At 57.5% G+C, this 12,007-nt stretch overlaps 1 protein-coding gene across 1 annotated transcript; it reads left to right on the top strand.

The window, feature by feature from the left end:
* Positions 1-6,705: 6,705 nt before the first annotated feature.
* Positions 6,706-11,766, top strand: S1PR4 (sphingosine-1-phosphate receptor 4). Its single transcript, XM_040593371.1, has 2 exons — positions 6,706-6,832; positions 7,932-11,766. The coding sequence occupies exon 2, from the start codon at positions 8,089-8,091 to the stop codon at positions 9,307-9,309; it is 1,221 nt and encodes a 406-aa protein (XP_040449305.1). The 5' UTR covers positions 6,706-6,832; positions 7,932-8,088; the 3' UTR covers positions 9,310-11,766.
* Positions 11,767-12,007: the final 241 nt, after the last annotated feature.

Genomic DNA, 12,007 nt, shown 5'->3' with positions numbered 1-12,007 from the left:
TGGTGTCTTCAAGCTCCAGCAATCAGGCTGTCTCATGCCATACCTTCAGGAGCTCGTGCTGCTTGCTCCTGGGGGTGGTTGGGTCACTTCACACTTTCTTGGCAAGCGCGATGACTGCAGATGCTCCTTTCCCTCGAGGGTTTGCCCTCTGCAGCTGGTCTGGCCACTGTTCAAATGACACCAGGGGAAGTCTTCTGGCTTCCCTGAGCCTACCCATCACCGAGCCTACCCATCACCGAGCCTACCCATCACTGAACGTACCCATCACCGAGCCTACCCTGCTCTGGATTCTCTGCTCTCTCTCCCTTCCCTGACCTGAAACTGCCTGCAAACCACCCCGCAATTACTGTCTTCACCTTGCCCCTGGCAAAGTGGGATTTGCTTAAATGCTAAACTGAGCACCCATCCTGCTGCATTTGTCCCTTCCTGGCCTTGTGGTGACCCTGTTTCAAAGAGATGACCAAATCTTTGTGGCAAGGGCATGCACCTGGGGCTCAGGACCCTATTCCTGGCTCTCACGCTGCCTTAGCTGGTGGCTGTCCCCACTTCCCTTCCAGCTTTGGGTCTCCAATTGCCTCAGTAGGTCCTGCACCGACAGCCGAGACCGTCCTTGGTGTGAAGAGCCACCCGACTCTCAGGCTGCAAGCTCAGAGGGAGCTGTGCCGTACAGCCCTGTGTTGTTCAAAGTTGTTTTTCCTGTTTGCACTTCCCAGCCCTTACCCACCTTCCTTTTCCCCACCGCCAGGCTGTCCCAGTTTGCTCCCTGGGGCTTGTCTGGGCAGTTGGGCGCCCACAGCAAAGCATCCATCTGTCAGGGTTAATGCTGTGCCAAGTGGCTCTGCTCTGCTCAGAAGGGCTTGCACGCTGCGGACGGGAAGGACATCTTTTCCACACTCACGGGCTTTCAACAGCTTTTAACTCTGCTCCAGCGCAAGAGCACCCCAGGGGCTGGGGACAGCAGAGAGGGGACACAGGGGAGGTGGCAGGGTGCCACGCCGGAGCCACGAGCCTCTCTGCTGCCCGAAGGACAAAAGCTGCCACGCCAGCACAGCCGGGTTCTGCGCTCCTCCTGCACCCAGCCTCATCCTTCCTTCTGTGAGCGTTGGTCAGGATGAAACTTTCCCTCAGATGCTTTCCAGAAGTTTCCTCTGAGCCCTCAAGTCCAGCCCTTTCCCTTGCTTTGCCCCATCAGCACCAAAGTCTGGCCGAGGGGCAAACCAGCAGCACTGCCTGGCCACAGCCGCTGCTCATCCCCAGAGGTTGTGCTTGTGTGACAAGAGGGACAGAGCCCAAAAGCCTGAAGTGCCACTGGCTTGTGCGAGCAGCAGGTCCCTGGCCAGCATGCCAGTTGCTAAAGCTGGGGCAGCCAGCAGAGCTCTCCTCTCCTCTCCTGCCCCATGAAGCTGTGGGCAAAGCAGCTACCCCAAACCATCTTCCTCTACTGTGAACAATTTGCTGGTGAAAGGATGGGGAGAGGTGGGGAGGGAAGGGTTGATGCCGCCTTTTAAGCCCTGCAGTACTTTGAGTCTGGTTCCCCTGGGCAGGAATCCTCCCAGAAGCTCCGGCTGAGGTCACTGCAGCTTCTCTGCAGGCATTTTGTTTAAATAAGCTAACTGGGGCTTGTAACTGCGGCCAGGATGGTGAGAAAACACCGCAGACAAAAGCAATAGAGCAATTAGTACTCTGAGGCTTCAACGCTGTTCCCTCCCTCACCCGCTCCCCTCAAATCCCCGAATCCTTGGTCCTGCTTTGGGAGATTTTTCGAACCAAAGACCCTGTCTGCGTGCCCGTTCCCTGGGACACTTTTCTGCCAAAACTCTTTGGGGGCCTGCACAGCACTTGAAGAAAATGAAGCTTGCTTTAATCCGAAATCGCCGCCTCTGGAGCAGTCTTTGCTTCCCAGCCCTGGTGCAGCTCTGTGGGAAGTTTACACTCAGTGTAAAAAGGGGATCAGGAGGAAAACCTGTCCTAAACCACCCTTTGGCACCAGTGATGGTCCTGCTTGGTGGCAGATGTGCTCTGCTGCCGCTGCCTCTGCCCACAGTGTGCCCGGCAAGCTGGTCCTGGGTTGATTTTGCCATCTCGGAGAAGTCACCCACTGGCACCCTGCTCACAGGTCAGGGTGGCACCTTCCTCCCCTGTTTGCTGGGGGCAGCTCTCACTGTTTCCAGCCAGGGCTTGAAGCTGGGAAAGTCTGGGCAAGCTGGGGGCACATGGGCAAGTAGCCCAGGAGGGCACTGGGGAGGCAGCGGGGCTGATCTGCCAGTCAGCTGGGAGGAGGGTGTTTGAGGGCGAGCTGTAGTATGAGAATGGAAAAGCTCCAGAACAGTTCCTGGAAATAAAATCAGAGTATGTGTGTAGGTAAAAACAAACAAACAGATAAATATCATTCTCTCACTGCCCAGAGCGGTCTCCAGCGCATCAGCAGAGCCACTGGGCTGCACTAACTCAGGCAGGGAGGTCTGGGACGGTGGGCTGTCCTGCATCCTAGTCCTTGGGCATCAGGGCTTTTGTCTGATTAAAAACTTACTCAAATACAGGGTTGCCACTGTGCTCTGATCCCTGGTTTCTCTCTGTGAGCAGCAGCTCTCTCCGTGAGTCTGTACCCTGCAGTAACCTGGTGCAAAGGTGTTGCTTTCTCCTTGATCCTGGGTGGTGCTGAGCTGAAGCCCTGAGCTCGGATGCCCAGGGTTTTTGGGTTTTTGGGTTTACCTGCTGCTCCGTGACGTGGCTCAGCAGTATCAGAGGTGGGTCAGGTCGTGCTGCTGACAATAGAAACCAGACAGCAGTTCTCTGCCCCAAACTGCTTCGTATTCTTATGTATAAGGGGAAAACAAACCCAGCAGGTGGAGGAGGTGATGCACAGGATGGTAAGCAGCCCAGTTTGAGATAAACTTATGCTCTCCAGACATGACGGTAGCACTAGTCCTGCTGCCAGTAAACACATCGCCCCTACCCCAGCCAGGCAGCACTAACCACAGGAGGATGCTCGTCGTTCCTCTGCAGGGCTCAGGCTGGGTTTCAAACCAGCCCGATTTCCTCTGTGTGGTGCTGGCACCACCACACCCCTGCCAGCTCCCCCGTGTGCCTGCATCCCCCGCCGCCGCGTCTGCTGAGCCCTCCCTGGCCCGTGCCCTGGAGGAGGACTGGCTCCCCCCTGCCATCCCCACCAGAACTTGGGAAGAAAGAGCTCTCAGCTGTGAGCCTGTGGGGACGAGTCTGGCATGGAGCTGGGTCCAGCCCCAGATGGTGCAAAGCCGCATCAATGAGCTCACATAGGGGGTGTAATGGGTCCTGCACAGGGGACCGCAGGCCAGAGGCTCCAGCCAGGTCTCTGGAGCAGCATCACGGCCCCGGTGATGCCACGCTGACCATGGCTGGCCATGCCATGCTGAGTGGGGGGGGCAGGGGTATCGTGCAGCTCCTTCCCTGCTGGGGACGGGTCTGCTCACCAGAGATATGGTCCCAAGGCAGAAGATGCTAGGGGAAAGCTGAGCTTGTCCCAGGCACCAGTGCTGGGCATGGCGTGTGGAGACCAGGGACTGAACTGGTCCAGCTTTACCAGCCCCGCGGAGCTACCCAGGCCAAACTCCAGACAGAGGGAGGGAGGGATTCCTTCCCTGGCAATTGCCGGTGGCTCTTAGGAGCCGCACAAAACGCCACGCTCGAAAGACGAAGCAAGACTCAAGAGTTTGCATTTGTGGCGTGCTCACTCCGGAGGGATGCTGAGGGAGGAACGCCTCCAGAGCTCCTGTCCTACAGGCGCTGAGCGCCGGCAGCGCCCGGTGCCTTTCGCTGCACGTCAGCCTAAAGGTCAAAATCTCAAACTTGTCGCAAAGGAGGGAAAGGTGTGACACCATGGGAGACAGGGTCTGGGCTGGCCCACTGGTGATGTGTTTGATATTATCTTTGGGGCTTTTTTTGGGGGGACACAACGCATTTTATAAAGCTGTTTGCTTTCTGTTTAATGTTTTTGCATTGAGGAAATGCGAGTTTCCAAAGAAAAGCCACTTGAAGAAAACAAAAATAACAAAACATTGCCATTTAAGGTCATTAATGTGGTCTAAAGGAGACGATAGTGAGACTCTCTTCTTGTTTTTCTTCAAATCCAGAGATGCACTGCCAACTTCCTAGAGACCCACCACCACCACCGCTCCATTTCAATGAACTGACTACCCAGGCACACCAACTGTGCCTGGGACAATCCTCTGAGCACTGTGAAAGGCCAGGTCCCCAGGCTCTGGTGTCAGCCAGCGGGGTTTTGCTGGCTCTTCCCAGCTCCTCTGGGGCCAGAAGCATCCTACCACGCTGGGGATCAGGATGTCCCACTGGACAGACGCCTGCTTGCTGCTCCGCAGTGGGAGAGACCAAAGCTAGCAAATGCAACCAAGGAACGACCAGGAGCGATCAGTCATTTTTAAACCAGCACAACTCCACCCTTCCTGGAGCAGAAAAACACCTGTGGGCGAAAGGATGCTTTGGCTGATGCTGGGGCCACACAGCTGGGGCAGGATGGGTGGGTGCAGGGGTGGGGAAGGAGTCTTGCAGGGCAGAGATGGGGATGCCAGCTGCCCAGGAGCCAGCCTGTGGGTTGTGTGGCCAGGCTCACCGGAGCTCTCCACAGAGCTTCACCCAGGGACTTTTTTTTAATCAGAATGTCTGAAAATATAAGTATTAATCAGGACTGTGCAGCAGCACAGCAGGAAAACCTCAGCAGAAAGCATTGATATTTTATCTCGCATTTGTAGCTTGCTGTCTTTCCCCTGCAGCTGCTTGTGGCCCCCCACCGTCTGGAGCTGGGTGCTCCGCCAGGAGCGGGTGGTCCCGAGGCAGGAGTCACTGGCCGTGCCAGCGGCTGCCTCTGCCCTGCTCCTCTCTGGGCACCCCCGGCTGCAGCCGAACCCTTCCCCCTGGGGCCAAGGTGCTTTTGCCTTCCCAGAGGAGGGTTCCAGGGCTTCTGCTGCTAAGGCGCCTCATCCCAGCACCTGAGGACACCTACGATGGGCACGGCTCTGGCAGAGGGTTCAGGGGGTGCAGCTCCCCTGGTCCACCCAAGCCCAGCAGCCATCAGTGATGATGCAGCTTCAAGCAGATTGTGGTCTTGATCTGAAGGAAAGAGATGAGAAACGTCGCAGGATGGGGTGTCCCTCCCCTACCCCCCTTCATTTCAAAGAAAGTACATCTGAACTGAAACGACAGCAAAGGAGAAGTACCAAGATAAAGCTCAGCCTGCTTTTGAGCAGATAGCAATGGGGAGCTGCTGCAGAACAACAGGAACTTCTCATGTGGGCTGAGGGGGAGCCCTGCTTGCCCCCCGCCACCGAGCTGGGGACCCCCTGCCTGGGCTCTGGGGTGACACGGGGCTGCCAGCCGGAGTCCCCCTGGCTGCGGGCACAGCCGTGAGATGGGAGCAGGGTTTGAGGTGTACAGTTGCCACGTGGCGGGGAGCTCAGCAGGATGCTGGGGGCAGAGGGGAGAGGGTGCTGGAAAGGCAGCAGCATGGCTTGGGACACAGACACAGCTCAGGCAGCTTCCCAGAGCCGAGCCCCCCCCCCAGTGTCCTGCAGCGGGCCTCAGAGGTACCCCCCAGTCCTCTCTGCTATGGAAAGGCCAAACACGCAGGGTGCTAGGACAGAGCGAGGAACAAGGTTTTGTCTCACTGGAGCAGCTCCTGGTGAAATAATCAACCCTGCCTTTCAGGTAGCACCTGATGTGCTTGTGGAACGGGCTTTAGGAAGAGCCTCTGATATTTTACTGGTCCCCCATGGGTGAGCGTGTTGAGCTGGCCCAGTTGCTCATCGGCCTCAAGCCCTCCTGCCGCGCAGCCTCTGCAGATCTCCCTGACAAAGAGCTCGTCCCTCTCACCTCTGTCTTTCCTGACACTACTCACATGCTGCCAGCTATTGGAGAAACCACTTAGGGCCCCTGACAAGGCAAGTTTCTTCATCCTCTGATCTTTTCGGGACACCCCACCAGCTCTGAGTAGACACATCAGCTGGAGGCTCATCCCGAAGCAAGGATAACACAGGGGTGATGTGCAAGAATCGCGTTGACTTTTGATTCCAGTGCTCTGCCAGGAGCATCTGCCCAGCTCACTTGGGTGTGCGCTCTCTGTGCTGAATGTGCAGCCTTGCACTCATCTCCAGGCTGAGCTGCACTCACGGCCCAGCCTTCCTGCTGATTTCTACTCCTTCAGTCTTGGGGTCATCTGCTGACTTTATCAGCACGAGCGTCTTTCCACTCTGCTGATAGAAAAGCTCAAACTGCCAGCCGAAAAGGGGTGAATGGGGAGGATGGAGCCCTCAGCTTGTGATGAGAACCACTCTGGCTTGCACGTGGCTTCCTGCAGCTGGAACTTCCTTGGCATTTTTCACTTGCCTGTGCTGCCATCCAGCCTGGGATCTCTCCACTCATCAAGCAGGGGATGGACTCCCAGCACAGCTCCCTGCTTGCCACGCTGACAGAAGAAATCACAGCTCTTTGCTCTCAACCTGGTGACTTCTCCATGCCTTTGTGCCAGCCTGGAGCGAGCGCACAGGTGAAAGCAGAAAGCAGGGCACAGCTTCTGCTCTGATCCTGAGTTAAAAGGTGCTCTGTCTTTCTTCTCTCTGGGCCTCTTTGCAAGCTGTTTTGGGTGGGGTCCATCCTGCATAGAAATGTGGTTGATGTTGTAACTTCCCTTTTTCCACGTTGGTAGGTAGAAGTCTCACTTATTTTGCACAAGGAGCCCTCCCCACTACCTACTGTGTGCTTGGCCACAGACGAGCAGTGAGAGAGCACTGGTGGCTGCCAAACACCTCCAGCAGCAGGAGCCTTGGACCACTTGTGACAGGTGAGTCAGAAACCAAATTCCACAGTGGTGGGTGGGAATGGCACCTTGCAAGACTTTCTCCCCAGTCGTTTTGCAGACACAGGGTATTCCCCTGTCAATGACAGACGTGAACATTGCAATTGCATTAGGATTCCCGGTGTCTGGCCCCGGTGCAGCCCCTTGTGCTTTCTGCAATGCCAGGCAAGAGGCAGAAGCTTCATTCCTCTGTTTCCCTGTCTGTGACCTAGACGCTGGGAAGGTCCTGAGCGGTCCCTGACAGGGACGGGGAGAGCTGTAGGTGGAGGGGCACGTGCAGGGCTCTGACCAGCTGGTTTCCTTCAAACTGGGTAGAGCTGAGCCCCAGATTCCAGTGCTTGCTGCCTTCACCTGTGCGCTCGCTCCAGGCTGGCACAAAGGCATGGAGAGGTTGCCAGGTTGAGAGCAAAGAGCTGTGATTTCTTCTGTCAGCGCGGCAAGTAGGGAGCTGTGCTGGGAGTCCATCCCCTGCTTGATGAGTGGAGAGATCCCAGGCTGGACGGCAGCACAGGCAAGTGAAAAATGCCAAGGAAGATCCAGCCCCCAGGGTGCCTGGACGTGCTGCATGGACAGGGCAGGACTTGAATGGATGTGTCCTGAGAGCCTGGCAGGAGCTGGGCCCAGAGGGGCGACAGCATGGAATTTCCTGCTGGAGAAGGATGTATTTGGGCACAGGTAGCGTGCAGGGCAGCTGATGAAGAGGCAGTTGCTCTCTGCCAGGCTCAGGGGTGAATTTCATGCCACAAAAGGCCAAGCACTTCAGTGGCTCAGGCTGTCTGGGTGCTCCTGACTAGCGCTTGGCTTTGTCCAGCCCAACAAACCCTACCCATCAAGGTGGGAGATGTTACCCCATTCGACTCAGGCTGCCCTGACTCAAAGGGGGGCCTGACATCATTCATGTCCCACCTTCACAACCACAAGAAAGTTGAGAATAGCCAAGCCCCTTACTGAGAAATGCTGACAGCTGCTAGAAACAATGTCAATGCTCTAGCTCACAACAGGAAACTTTAGTAAACAACAGGAAGCCCATGCTCATATGTGGACTTACAAAACGCCTCACCCTCCTCTACCCTTGCTCTTTCAGTGCCGTAGGGCTGGCAGACACGGCTCTAACACTCATCTCCACACTGGGTGGAGCTGCTCCAGTGGAGCACACACACAGCTGCTCCAGCCCTCAAACAGAGGGTCTGCTCTGCTCCAACCCCCGCCTCAACCCTTGGCTGCTGACCTAGGCTCAGAAGATGGATGGTCCAGACCTGAGCTGGCTGGTGAATCACTCCCTTCCACTGGGCTCTGCTCAATACCCTGAGCTCAGACTCGACCTGCTCGACAGGAAACTTTCCTGCCTGCAGCTGGCTGCCGTGAGGAATACGAACATCATCCTGCAGCACTACAACTTCACAGGCAAGCTGACCAACCGGCAGTCTGGGGATGAAGGCATGGGTCTTATCCGCACAACCTTTGCCATCATCAGCTGCGTCATCATCCTGGAGAACCTGCTTGTGCTGCTGGCCATCTTGCGGTGTCTGCGAGCCCGCCGCTGGGTCTACTCCTGCATTGCCAGCATCACTGTGAGCGACCTGCTCGCAGGAATTGCCTACCTTTCTAATCTCTGCCTCTCGGGCAAGAAGACCTTCCAGCTTTCACCTCAGCTCTGGTTCCTGCGGGAAGGCATCCTCTTTATTGCACTGGCTGCCTCCACCTTCAGCTTGCTTGTGACTGCCATCGAGCGCTACAGTGCCATGGTAAGGCCGATTGCTGAGAATGAAGCCAGCAAGACGCTGCGCTTGCGCAGCTTGATCGTCTCCTGTTGGCTGCTGGCCTTCGTCATTGGACTGCTTCCACTGCTGGGCTGGAACTGCTTGTGTGACTTCAATGCCTGCTCTGTCCTCCTTCCTCTCTACTCCAAGAACTACATCCTCTTCTCTGTAGTCATGTTCAGCATCATCCTCCTGGGGATCATCGGCCTCTACATCTCCATCTTCCAGCTGGTCCAGGCCAGTTCTAAGCAAACCACATCTCGGCACAGCCGCAAACGGTCCCTGCGCTTGCTCAAGACTGTGTTGATGATCCTGGGTGCCTTCATCATCTGCTGGAGCCCCCTCTTTGTCCTGTTGCTCTTTGATGTCTTCTGTGAGACTCAGACCTGCAAGCACCTCCACAGCTTGGACTGGACCTTGGCTCTGGCCATGGTTAACTCAGGTGTTAACCCCGTCATTTACTCCCTCCGGAGCGTGGAGGTGCGCCGTGCTGTGGGAAGCCTGCTGTGCTGCTGCTGTGTCAGGGTCGGGCTCTGCAAGCCTGGGAACTGCTTGGTCATCACAGACATCAACTCCGGCTCATCCACCGAGAGCTCACTGCACTACCGGGAGAGCTTCCGCAGCTCTGCAGTGCTGAACAGCCGGCCCAGAGCACCGCTCTCCAGCAACTCCAGCATGATGAGCAATCTCCCCAGCTTCTGAGAGGCCATGGGGAGAGCAAGAGATGCCAGACAGACCACCAGGACCTCATGCTGCTGGTCCTGGCCTGGCAAAACTGTAGCCCACATGCAGCTCAAGCTGACCAGGCGCAGTCCCACCCTAGTTGTCAACCGTGGCCAGGCTCTCCAGTCCCTTCAGACTGGGATGTTGCTTCAGCACAGGGACAGACATTGCTCCTAGGGTGGGAGTGAAGGATACGAGCACACGATGGGACTGATGCTCTGCTGAGACAACTGCTGTGCCTGGGTTATATGTGGTCCCTGCTCTGTGTGTGCATGTATATAGATGCTGTACCTGCCTAGATGAGGGTATTGTGTCCCAGGGCACAGTGACAAACAGGGTAGGTATCCCCAGCCAGACCGCCCCTCAAACCCTTGCAATCAGGCTGGGCTGGCAGTGCTGCCACTGCATGTCATGCAGGGCTAGAGGCTGTCCTTGAGTCTTTTCCTGCAGCTGCAGCCTTCTGGAACTGCTGCGATGGGCACAGCTGGTGGGAAAAGATGCAGGCTTGATGTCTTGCCAGGGAGTCAAGAACAACTGGGTTTGCAAGTACAAGTGTGTGCAGCTGTGGGGCAGCTCAGAGGCCCCTGGCCAGGAACTGAGTGCCCCCCTTAGTGCAGCACAAACCAGCCGCAGGAAGGCAGAAGGCTGCAGCAACAGCCCAGCCCCTCACTGGAGCACAGAAGCTGGGCACCATGCCTGGGCAAATGCTGTGACAGTGCTTACAGCCTGGCAGCAAGAAGTAAGAGCACTGCTGTGCTTCAGGGCATGGGGCTGCACCTGCAGTGACAGCCCTGGCACCACCACGGGCAGAAGGAGGGACCCACAGTGACCGCAGAGGCTGGTGCCACCCTGCACGGCAGAGCTACCTGCTCCCATCTGGCTGAACCCCGCAGGTAACGTGCCTATACAGCAGAGGGTTCACAGCGCTGGGGCCTGTCAGAGAGGTGGGTCACGCTCCAGCAAATCTGCCCTGTTCTAAGGCCCCCACACAGGGGGTGACACCCAATGTGGTGGGCACTGAAAGGCTGAGCAGCAGCCTGTAGATGGCTTTGCATTCTATTGTCTCTGGTGAGGTTTGGCTCACACCTGAACAGATGAAGCAGAAATTTTTTGTTTCCTCTTCCTCTTTGGGACAAAAAGGGTGAATCCTTCCAGAAACCTTCCCCAAAACACTGTTTGCAACAGAACAGATTTGCAAGAATCACTTAAATGGTCTGGAACAGTCAGCACCTGGAGGCAGGAGCAGGGTGGAGCCTGCCCCAAGCCCTTCTGAAGTTCAGCACAGCTGAGGAACAGGAGCAGAATGAAGGTCTGATCCTAAGGTCTGAAAGAAAGGTCTGGTCCTAGCATATGCTCTAAGTGCTACCACATCTGAAGAAGAGGGTTGCCCGTGCTCAGCCAGGGAAATGTTCTGAGGGTCTCCACCTCCCTGTGAGCTGCACAGCATCAACAGCCCAGAAGGTACCGGAGGACCCCCGGAGCCCTGGGCTCGCAGCACTCACATACAGATTCTCTCTGCTGCCCCAGGGCTGAGCACTGCTGCCCTGACCTCTCCAAATGCCACCATGCCTTCTTTCCCCTGAGCTTGCAGGCCAGTAACTGCCTGGCTGCAGCCTCTGGCCCTGTTAGTTTGCTGCCTGTTTTCTGTGAAGTAGTGGAGAGATCCCAAGTTGCTGCAACTTCACAGGCAGGAAGCTTAAGAGGCTGCCAAGTTGTGCTTGGATGCAGCTGGCAGCAGAAATGGATGTTTCTATGGGCAGGCAGATAGATGTGCTGCCTGAGGCTGGTGGGGGGACCCTCCCCCGGGGCAAGGCTGGCTGGGGACAGTGAGGGCTTTTGCAGGGCTTGGAGACCTTTGCACCAGGGCCGGGGCCGTGACAGAGGCCAGGCTGCACCAGCAGCTCCCAAGGACCCAACAGAAAATGCAGGATGCCTGCTGGCACAGGGAAGGGGAGGCGGGGGGCATGGTGACACCCACATGCCAGGCCTGCAGGCTGCAGAAGCTCATCAGGGCCAGGCTTCAGCCCTGCTACCGAGAGGACTGTACTGTCCTCACCACAGCCCCGTTGCTGCCTGGCTCAGAGACCCAGTGGGGCTCACGGGGCACGGCCAGCTCGGGCCTCAGAGTCCTGCTCTTCCATTCCCCAACCACGGGAAAAATCGCAGCAGCACCCGAGTGCCTCCTCTCACCACCCAAGGAGGCCAAAGCCACCGCGGCAGCGGGGAGAAGCTCCCACTGACAGAACCTGCTGGTGCGGCCGCTCCGCCGGAGGCGCTGAGCTCCTGGCCCATTTGTTTTGCAATAAACCCAGGCGATACGGGAGCCGCCGGCTCATGTGGTACGATTTGATCTTCTTGTCTGGTGGGTCCCACGCTCTGCTGCCACCCAGGGACAGGCCGCCCGGGTCCTGGCCACTGCCTGCCCCCTACCCGGGCGGCCTGCACACGCTCCCTGCAAGCCCAGGGCAGCGGGAGCCCCACGCTCCGCCTCGGCCCGGGGAGGTGCTGTGCTCTGCCTTGCACACGCACCGGCACCAGGCATCTCCGCCGCCTGGGCCACATGTGTGAGGTGGCTCCGCCGGGCCCCATCCGCAGTGCCCGGGCACAGGAAGGCCGCCGGCTCGACGGGTGCGGCACAGGCCCGGCCGGGCGGCGCAGCGCCCCCAGCAGGCCAGGC

Source organism: Falco naumanni, chromosome 4, assembly GCF_017639655.2.
Source record: "Falco naumanni isolate bFalNau1 chromosome 4, bFalNau1.pat, whole genome shotgun sequence".
Lineage (NCBI taxonomy): Eukaryota > Metazoa > Chordata > Aves > Falconiformes > Falconidae > Falco > Falco naumanni.
The sequence above is the reverse complement of the archived record's forward strand: the minus strand, read 5'-3'. Positions and strand labels throughout refer to the sequence as shown.

Coding starts and splice junctions, on each gene's coding strand:
- S1PR4 (XM_040593371.1), top strand. CDS start 8,089: ATGGATGGTCCAGACCTGAGCTGGCTGGTGAATCACTCCCTTCCACTG.